This window comes from Rhyacophila brunnea, unplaced genomic scaffold (assembly GCF_057557595.1).
Source record: "Rhyacophila brunnea isolate RB1 unplaced genomic scaffold, BYU_Rbru_1.0 scaffold_12, whole genome shotgun sequence".
In the NCBI taxonomy this organism is placed as follows: domain Eukaryota; kingdom Metazoa; phylum Arthropoda; class Insecta; order Trichoptera; family Rhyacophilidae; genus Rhyacophila; species Rhyacophila brunnea.
Window position 1 is genome coordinate 22724636 of NW_028232774.1, and position 11491 is coordinate 22736126.

The following is an 11491-nucleotide window of genomic DNA, read 5'->3' on the forward strand; positions in this document are numbered from 1 at the left end:
ACAGTCAATAAGCCCGCAGATCGCCAACGGTTGAATTTAGGCGCGCCCCCTCTACCCGTATCTCACGCACTGCGGCTCTCTGCCCATTCTACCAATTCTTATCACGATTAATTGTTGCAAGTTCGTTATTTTCAATCGATATCTTATAATTTCTGAACCCTTTAAAATATCATGACGAAATTCTACTAAATCGGTAGTTACCTAATGTTGTATTCTAAAGGCCGTGAAAGTCTCGTAAATGTAGTCGCTTTTAAGTCCAGACAGAATTTAAATATAGGTAGGTAGGTATACCTATATTGTGCTTTGGTATCATGCAAATCATAAAACAGTCAAATTATTTATAAACCCATTTCGGAAATTCTAAAATTCAAATTACGCACCCTAAATCCTAAATAAGTATAGGTAGGGACCAATATATTTCAATGTGGTTAGATATAATAATAATATTATTATGTATTCGAAACATTGATTAGAATAATTATTGTAATATACTATAAAAAACATATTTCTTCACAATATAAATAGTTGCTATAATAATAAAATATTTCTTCATACGCAGCACAATAATATGATTAGTCTATGAAAGCAGCATTGAAAAATAAAAATCTGTGGTTATTATGGCGGCAAAAATGTAAACAAAAATAATTATCCAAGTAAAATAAACGTCAAACTGACGTTTCACTGCCTTCAAAGGGATTTTCAACAATGTTGCCATATCGGAAGTAAACATTTTTTGGAATGCCTTCGTGTTGATAGAATTCTGGAAAATGCCGTGTGAACACGGTAAACCAATTTAAAAAACGACAAATAATTATAGTAATCTAGAAGTGTAGAAAAGTAGATTTTGAGTAGAATAAATAAATGAGTACCGCATGAATGATGTATAATAAGATTAATAAAAATAAAAACAGCGAATATCCCAAACAGCGTTCATACAAGGACTTCCGTCATAGTTGTGTCGTGTCATTGACATATTAATTATATCAACATCATGCAAGGCTAAATAAAATTAGGCGAATGAAGACGTGTACAGAAAAATCACTCCGGACATTTGAAAAATCCGTGATTTGGACCAAAATTATAACTACCTATGTATTTTTAACTGAATTAGTAAAAAGTGTGATTGCACTACATCGGATATCCGAATGCAAACCAAGCTATGAAAAAAACGGTACAAATCGGTTATGGGGAAGCGCTAATTAATTATTGTCATAACCGATTTTGGCAAAAATCATGAATTTCAATAATGAAAACCTAACCTAACCTAAACTAACCTAACAAATAATCCAGTATTTTGGCTATTTTCAAAATGTGTTTGCCAGTGGCTTCCTCATAACCGAATTGTACCAAAAAAAACTAATAAATTAATCTCAGAAAAAATAGGATTCAGAAAAATTGCAAATTGTGGTTTTCAGCATGTATAATTTGAGTCCGTTCCGAAAAACGCTAGCGATGAATAACAATTTGATGTGCTTCTATTATTTAGTAAACAAAACGCGAGGCAACAAAAATTTTAGGTGTTTGTTGCAAGTATCTTATTTACGAAGCGACACGCTCCAGAATCTGAAATATACTGGAAACAGTAACTAACACACCGTAGATTCTACAGATATTGTGCAGAACTGGCACAATAATGCCTTGTTATCAATAGTTTATGTGTGTACATTCACTGATAACGTATTAAAAAAACGTGTCGTAAACCGTATGGGAATATGTGGTATCGACTGTTATCGTTCAAAATAAAAATAAGCACCGCATTTTGGGTACACAAACCTGCTATCCTGAGAACTGCCCGATCAGCCGGATCCAGCTGCAATATGCTCAGAGGCTTATCCTTAGCCCACTCTTTGAGGCTGAAGTCGTTCTCGAACTCCATTTCAGATCACAACACAATACACAATATTAAAAACAAAAGACACATAAATTATTTACACGTCGAGCACAGCGTGCTAGTCCTCCGAAAAGCACAACATTTTAATTCGTCAACATCGTAGTGGTTCACAACGGAAAACTGTCGCCATTAGGCTTAATACACATAAACAGAGGCTTTCATTTGACAAGGCGATTCGTGAAAAATCGATAAAAACTACCACGGTGGCTACTGCACACTGCCATTGAACATTGTGAATTCGAGTGCTACAGAAAAATGTAAAATATTCACGATCGGTACATCGCTATTGCGTGTGAGAAAAACGTAAAACGTACCCGCATTGAACGCGCAGAAAACACATATCTTGAAAGAAACACTCTACAAAAAACTTAAATTATATAAATAATACTACGGTCAATATATACCAATACGTCAGTGATGTTTATTTCGCGTATAACATACATGAAATAAATGTAAATCGTCAAATTTGACAGGGGCGCGCAGCACACTCGCGAGCAGACATGATGCGACTGGGTGGTTCCGCAAACCGCCACGGGCGCTGGATGAATTGTAATACAAAGTCAGCTGTTCGCATTGAAAAGGGAGCAAGCGCTAAGCGGCTAAAGAAATCTGAAACGCGCATGAGCGGGAAGAAAATACTTTCGTTTTTTTGGCGGTAAAAAATCCATTATGTCGATCGCATTGTATCATCATTTATTTAGCATGATTCATGACCGTGATTTTTTATTGATAAAGGCCGTGTATTATATAATATGTATGTACATAATATCGTGTTGCTAATTTGGTAGAAGCATAGGTCAGTAATGTATGTTTTTCAATCGAAATGTTTTTGCACCGATAAACAATAGGTAATATGGTAAACTAGTAAACATCAACTTGATAAGTATAGATTCAATACCTACCAATGGCGCGTTTACGGTGGTGGAGGCCCGACGCACTATCTGATAAAAATTCAATTTTTTTTTAATTGTATAAATATATTATCTTATTTCCAATGCTTTTTCGTATATAGAATACTTTTTTACAAATTAAAAATATTAAAATATCAACAGGAATATTGCCAAACGACATAAATATAATATACCTAAGTAAGTGCCTAATCTTTTTATGTAAAATACTTATTAAAAATATATTATTTTCCTTTTGTATGCGCAGAATAAATAAATAACTTTTCACTGTTTACATCGGTATTCTAATATTACTAGCAGAGCCAGCTGCCGGTCGCCAATCTGTCTCGCTAGGTATTGCACACGGCTTGGCGGGGTTGGATATTAATATAATTGTGAAGTATGCATAAACGGCGCCATAGTTTTCCCTTCGGGATGGATTTTCATTCACCTCAGACAGTTTGACATTACTTTTTCTTTCTTTATAGTATCTAGTAAGAAATAAATAAATAGATAATAAGTGTATGTAAAAAGCATATTTTTAGAATATGTTACATCATTTACATCCTAGAGTCGGAGTGCAAAGTTATGAAGCATAATATCGTCACTGTTCTGGCAGAAAACACTAATTCGAAAAAATTACATATTGAGTTAGTTATACCAAAATGTTCCTTATTTCAAACTTTACCGTCTGGAAACCTTTTTAACACAATGCTTATGGGCCCTTTTAATTAATTTCGTAATTAACGTGTTAATTTGCATTTGAAAAGTAATTAGCAAAAACACAATTTTGTGCGGCCCGTAAGCATTGGGTTAATAAATAAACAGTCTTTATTTTAAAGTCATCCTTTTTACGATTACTTAATAAAATGACATGATAGACCATTTCAAACATTTTAACAACTTCAAAGTCAAATTACTCAAAACTAGTATTCTCCAGTAAGTGTGTTCTGCCAGAACAGAGAAGATTATACTATACAGCAGTGGTCACGTGAAATTTAACTGTGGCCGCACAATTATTGACTTTGACAGTTCTATGGAAACGTCTAGTGGCCGCACCAAATTTCACTTTTATTGTGTTTGAAAAAAATTAAAGCTAAATTTTACTTACTACAAAATTTGTTCAATTTATTTATAGACAAGTTCATTTAATAAAAGACATTTGGACAGTACATATCTATTTATTTAAAAATAATGCAAATGGACATTCTTCAAAACTCCTTTTTTCCAATGCGAGCCGTATGGCTGCTTCTAAGAAAGTTTACTTCTATCAACTGGTTGGAATCCTGGGTCTGGCAAATAGGGCCAAATACACATATTGTTTCTCAAGTCATAGAATGGACCTAATAGGTTGGTAAGTGGCTAACATCCATTTATAGTAAAAATAAATCTATTAATAAAACCTCCACTCTGTGGAGGCCTATAATATGATCCTATTAGCATCGTCCACAGTGACGTCCCAACACAAAATTCCGCCCCTGGACAACGCCAAAATACCACAACATTTTGTATACAGTACTTATTTTTTTTATCATCCGTGCACGTTTCGTTTCTGGTCACCAAGGACGTCGAAGGGCAACAGAAGTAAACTAGACATCGCGAACTCGACAAAAAAATACAGTCCTGTAAAACCTTTGATGTTAATTAATACATTTTGTTTCCAACCAGTGAACTGAATTTTCAATGGAAAGATATTTTTGTCATTACTAAGTTCAAGTAAGTACCTATTTCTATATAAATACCAAATGATTCTCCTCGATCTGCCGCCGTTCGAGTAACTGCCGCCCCCAAGCGACGCTCAATCTGCCTATCCCCACGGGACGTCACTGATCGTCCATGGTAAAAAAAAAAACGAAGCAGCGATGACATCCTTAATTCCCATCGAGTCAAATTGATGAAGAATTCGCTCGAGCCCAAATCAGGCGTACGGTGTACGAGAAACCGATCGAATCCCAATTCATGCAATTTCGTAGATCGCTTTTATAGTACCGCTACAGGGTGAGAGAAGGTCGGCCACGGCAGTAGAATCCTTGAGGTTATGCCTGAAGGGTACGGAGTGTCGCATTCTCTGGCGGCATCCTTGTGGTTATGGTGGAAAACTTGTCTCAACCACGTGAAGCGTCTCCTCGTTATTACTTCAATCACCGAAGCTGCCGTGTTCACTCACGAACTCCAGTGTTTGTAACGCGGTGATACCAGTGTACCCCTAAGATTCGGGGAAGATATCGATTCTCAAGGCTCACAACTTAAGACCATTGAACCCTTGTAATATTCCATGTCTCACAGTCATACAGGAACACAGGTAGCACGGATGCGTTGAACTAATGAAATTTTGTTCTTACAGAAAACCTTTACCTCCATGTCACTCCAATTTGGCTGAATGCAGACTTCGCCACATCCACTTGGACTTCAATGGAAAGACTGCCATTGTTGGCAACTCTGGCACCAGCTCAAATAGAACCACGCATATTATATTAAATTAAAGTGGTTTAATATCTACACATATAATATATACAGAAGGCTTCATACCTTCGAATAGTTCAGCGGTTTCCTTATTGATTCTCCACGAAACAAAAATTCCATCTTAACATTAAATTTACAAATTCTTCTATGCGTTTAGTTATTAGTATGATAATTGCTAAAAACCTCTAATAATTAATATACAAATTCTACCCGAAACAAGTTATGTTTCTTTTTAATTGAACCAGTCTAATTTATTTAAAATATTCATAAATCTATAGCAAAATACGACGATATTTACTACGAACGAACGTAATATGTAATCAAATCCACACTTAACATCAGTTAAATATTACACTCGTTAGACGCATAAACATAATACATTATATTATCATTCATCACTGGTAGATATTTTATAATCTTGAATAACATTCAGAATGATGTTTTCGCTTGTCTCTGTAACAAAAACAACACTTACAAAATATCCCTATCCCCGTAATAATTACACTTAAATCTCTTGCCAGTAAAATGCCAGTTTGTAGAGTTTTTAACATTATTTCACTTCGATTTTTGCAGTCCCGAAATTACTTCAAGTCGAATCGACCATAATCTTTAAAAAAAATTACATACCTAATCAGAGTTATTCATTATACCTATCATTTTCAAAAACGAATTTTCTATCTGACAGCATATTTTTTGTATCTTGTCATCCATCGTGTCACAAATTAATTATGTCGTTTTCTGTCTATAGACTACCTATATCACAGTGAATATTGACTACTTATTGTAAATACTATGTCCATAATAGATCAAGCAATGATTTGGCCAGCCTAACCGTTTCGCAAGTAAAGTATGACATATAACAATTATTAAAGCTGTAGGTACCTAATGCCTGGTCCACACCGAAAACAAGTCGCGCGACAACTCGTTAAATTTTACGATAAGCATGATAATTATCGTAAAATTTCTTAAGCAATTATGATAATTATCGTAAAATTTAACGAGTTGTCGCGCGACTTGTTTTCGGTGTGGACCAGGCATAAGACGAAGACCCAAACTACCTCAAAAATAGCACTACCGGGAAATTAAGATTCTTCATGACCTTAATAATGTTAATTCGGCTTTATTGTTTTAAGAATTTCGGACAGATATAGTTAGTTACCTTGATCAGTAATAATTTGACGCAATTGCACCTTAAAATTTCAAGAAACTCTCTAAATAAACATGAATCACAATGATTATATTCTATCAGGTTAAATTTTTATTTATTTAATTTGCTCTGCCCTCAATCAGTTCGTTTCGCTTCCTGGCTGCCCCAACTCCCGATGCCCTGCTTGAGCCAGTACAACTCTCCCCTCGCTATACGCATAAAACGACGAAACGCACTTATTCATTATCTCGAAAAATATACCAATGGCACTGATGTTTTTTTTAATATTCTCATATATTTCTACCCTCGAGGAATCTGTTTGCGATGGTTTCAGAATTAAGAAATGGTTTTTTTTTAAGAACGTTGTGTGGACACCCCATAGTACTGGATCGCCCTCATAAAATGCGTATCAAATTTCAAATCTCTGCTTAGATATACGGTACATCTAAATAAACGAGAAGGCATTTTGAGCGGGACAGAAAAACTTTATTATTTTAAATTATAAGTACAAGTAGGTACTTACCTATATTCCTAGATTTAAAGGTAAGTACCTAATCATTATTTCTTGTCTGTCACGTCATACAAATGCATAACGCGGTCCAATTATACAAAAAATAATAGATACACTATTAAAATAAAGTAAGTGCCAATTAATTAATTTGCTGTTCATAAGATATTCACTGTTCTTCCTTTCTTTTTGTTTTATTATGTGTAGGTACATAATAATAATTTATTGTGGACTGGCATCCATTAAAAAAACGATAACGACTTCCGTCAATCTTTGTAATTGGTAAACGTTACAATATGATTTATGTTGTAAATGTAAAATATAGCAAAATATAGTTTGACTTACGACTGAGCGTGTTATTTATAACATTCTTCTTCTTTTCTTTGACCATGCCCCTTATTTGGAGCGTATGGAGTTTTCTTGAGGCATCCGTAGCGCCTGGCCGAGCAAGGTCCAACGTCGTCTCTTCACCCTCAGTGTGATGAGAGGCTACTAGGTCCGCTCCCTTAGTTCCTCGCTACTCTTAGGCATATAGCCCACCAAAAAAGCGCTCGACGCGCTCACTACTGAGTAGGCCCCCTCCCACCCGCGCATTACCCTTCACCTATGTAATAAGGGGCTCAAGCAGCACAAAATAATTATTATTATCAGCGTCTCTCATAACAAAGCAATAAAAATATTATGAAATTTCTCGGGGCTTGTAATTAAAATCGGACACGCAATAACTAAACAAAGAGTTCGCTGTTCTTAAATAATGGCTTCTCGCCCGTCGCATCGACGACGCTTCGAGGAGCGTGATTTTGCTCGCCGTTTTCAATGAATGGATACGTTGTATGTTCGTTCATTCGTATCGCCGAGAAGCCAAAAAACGATGACTCATGGGGCGGGCGCGCATAATGCGTCGTCAAATCCAGTGGGCGCTGGCGTATTTGATTACGTTGTATTTTCGTTGATTTACGCGCCACTTGTGAAATTTTGCGCGAGAGCCACACTTGCTGCGTTAAGTGGGTTTTACGCCTTAGTCCAATGACATATTAAATGGACGACTCACTTCATACCCGGCGCGCACGAGAAATTGTGCATGAAAGTCATTCACAGATGTATAGGTAGATGTCACGTGACCATTGACGTATCCGTTTCCATTATGCGATACAAGCTTCGAGAATTTATAGTAATATAACTATATAACCTTTATTGTAATGGCGTATTAGTGTCATGACTCATTGCGTTAGAAACAGATTCTCGGTTACTTACGACTTCTCGGAGATTAGACGCAAGTGAGCGCAGCGAATCACAGGCGACTGACTGTCCAATGGCTACTGTCATTCAATTGCATTGAATAAACATTCATCAATATCTTAAAATGGCATTTTATAAATAATAAATAATACTAACACATGCAAAGTGATATCCCATCTTTCTTGGAGTGTTTAGTAGATTTTTTTACAATTTTTAACTAGGCACATTGGCATTTTGTAACACAATAATAACGGTGGGTTGTATGGGCAGACCCAGCGGTGTCGCCAGACCGCTTGCAAGCAGAATGTTCATTTGAGCGTAGGATACCGATATTAAAATATGAATTTCGCCATCCGGCAGACCCGACACAAAGTGAGTGTCATTTTACTTTCTAGATGCTTCGTCCATATTAATGTCATTGCCTTAGTCAAACCACCGCGCATGCAGTATCCGCCGTAAACATCTGTTCTGGAAACTCGGTTTACTGACCTCAGCTTGTAATGCATAGGTTAGTACCTAACATAATAACATTAGTAACCCCCGTTTCACAGGCAGCGGATATTATTCGTTTCGGCAAGAATTTTCGAGAATCGTGAGTTGTCAGGACTTCGTTCGTTTTACGTGATACCTTTTTTCGTTATAGGTACCATCAGCCAGTCTTATTCAATTGGCCATTTTTCTCTGTACCGAGTGTAAAAAACATTTAATTTCAATAATACATTTTAAACTATTTTTTACTAATTCTAGAGCTAATTCCAAAAAAAACAAGATTCTCGTTTCTCAATTGGCATTCTCGAGAATTCGAAAAATTTACACCACACGGTATATTGAATACAACCAATATAAGTGACTACTAGACTATTGGTGTTACTGATTACCAATGAAATATTATGAATAATTATTGGTTAAAATAGGTACACCTACCTACCGACAAAATCTCAATAGGTAATTAATATTTAAAAAATAGTTTTGAAAATTGTAGACTGTGTTTATGTATAGTGTTGTATTTAGATCTTTAACAATCTGAAATTAAACTTTCAAGATAAGATCTTTATCATTTATGATTTATGGGATCTACACATAATATAAATTTAAGATTTTTCTCAGAATTCCCAAGAAAATTCATGTTTATTGGTATTATGTACCTATGACTAAAATCTCACTGTTTGTCGTCATACCATTTGCATTTACATAAGTACCTACTGTATACATTGTTAGAAATACTATTTGAAAAATGGAAAACAAATGATATTTCGTACACTACAGATTTCATCAGCATGAAAATTTATCTTTCATAAAACAATAACCAAAATATTAGTTTGGTACTTCTGAAGACATGGAAAGCCGAACCAAAGATCTCGATTCGACTTCTGAAAGAAATTTTTCAACCGCCTGGTCAGAACACATAAAAGAGGGAAAAATCAATAAACAATACTTAAGTACCTAATATTATTATGTCCGCAGACATTGTTATATTTTTGCGCAGATATTTTGTAAAGTTTAAGATTTATCATGGAAAGCCCTGAAACACTATTTTTGAGAATTGATCGTGAATTCACGAAATGAGTTCAGTGAAGAATAATTAACACCTTCAATCTAGCTAGGCATATTATTATTTACAGGTGTACAAGTCTGTCATCTTTTTTTGTAGGTGCTAATACAAAAATATCGTCCCACCCGATGGACAAATTCAGACGTAAAACTAGAATGAAAAAATGCACAACTGTAAAATATCTGTTTTAGTGAATTAGTATTAAATATTATTATTCCTTATGCATATTAAACAAAAAGATTACGAAACTTTTTCGAAACGGTCCAAGGTCGATGCATTCATTGTTAGGTGTTTTCGCTAAAATATTTTTCTCATCCAAAAACGATTCATTTTTTCCGTGAAAGCATTGTAATATTACGCGCAGTGGCGCACCCAGAGGGGGGGCCAAGGGGCCTTGGCCCCCCCCAAAAACATTGAAATTGAAAGCCAATAAATTAGACAAATAATAACACGGCAAAAAAATGATTTGAAATTCTCCAGCACCCTCTTTAGAAAAATTTCTTAGATTTTAATTTCTGACACAAAATTTTCGAAACACTAATGTCACGTTTTTTTAGAAATCCAATACCTAAGGGAACTGTCAAAAAATTCTCGGTTTCCACCCGAATTCCGGAGTGGTGTAGGTCATGGCTGGGGAGGGCTGACAGGACTCTAGCCTAGGGGCCCGGCGTGTCGAGTTGACCAGATAAGTGAGATAAACACACATTATAAATTAGCTTTAATAGTAAAAAAAGTCGCCTGCGGCGCTATTACACTTCATGACCATGAATATTTTCAATTACTTATATAATTGTGCAATATATTTTTTGATTATTTTGTGTCGAAACTTGACAGCTCCATTATTAAAGTAGATGTATTAAAAAATCGCCAATAATTCACTGTATAAGCACCCTTAATTTGAACTAAAACACAATTTGAAAAACGGTAATGTAGTGTTTCACACTGCATTTAATCTTAGCGGTAGGTAGGGGGCCCGCCAAATATCCTAGCCTGAGGGCCCGTTTCAGGATGTGGGGACCATGGTATAGGTACACCGAGTGCAATAGACAAAAGACCGACAAACGAGAAATTAAGCTGTGAAGAAGAAAAAGAGTCTATGGGACTAATTTACATTCTCCTCCTTGGGCCCCCCCAATATTAAATCCTGGGTGCGCCACTGATTACGCGATACACACATTAGCAACCCCTGGGTTACTGGCATAAATATTTTTAAATTTGATTAGATAATTCACCTCCCCTCCCCTATGCAAACTGGTGCTCTCATTTTTTGTGAAATTATTGCTCAAAAGCAATTTACAAATAAAGCTAAAATTATCTGTCGAAAATGTTTGTGATGATAAATTCCAGCATATAACTCATATATTTGATCATTGTAACATTTACATAGTTACAGGTGCGCGCACACAAGGGGTCAAAATCTCCCCCCTGAGAACCAAAACAAATCAAATTATTTAAGTGAATGCAATATTACTTCTTTGTCAGGACTTCGTGACTGAGGATCGCGTTCCAGATGTCTCCTTCTCAACGGGTAGGCTCATTTCCTCTCGGCATTCTACGATATGCAAGATCTGTGTCAGACGAACTCCTACAACTGGTGTATTGCTGCACCTGTAGTTATGACTGCATGACAGGTCTTTATCACTATAAAGTGAAGAGCGTCTGGGTAAGGATTTGGTAATTTCAAATTTGCCGCCAATTGTGTCATCTGAATATAGTTGGTACCAGTAGAACAGTAAGTTAGTGAAACTGGCTGCCTGAAATACTGTGGATGCGGCACATGCCTTAGTTATTCCAAGATATTCAT

At 35.8% G+C, this 11491-nt stretch overlaps 1 protein-coding gene across 3 annotated transcripts in view; it reads right to left on the bottom strand.

Annotated features, from left to right (window-relative positions):
• The window catches only part of shot (dystonin-like protein short stop), a 572629-nt gene extending 570158 nt beyond the window's left edge, over nucleotides 1–2471 (bottom strand). For all 3 annotated transcript variants that reach the window (XM_085960986.1, XM_085960985.1, XM_085960962.1), the window contains exon 1: nucleotides 1774–2471. In XM_085960986.1, the coding sequence (XP_085817112.1) occupies nucleotides 1774–1876 (103 nt within the window). In that variant the 5' untranslated portion in view covers nucleotides 1877–2471. The remainder of the gene's footprint in view (nucleotides 1–1773) is intronic.
• Nucleotides 2472–11491: the final 9020 nt, after the last annotated feature.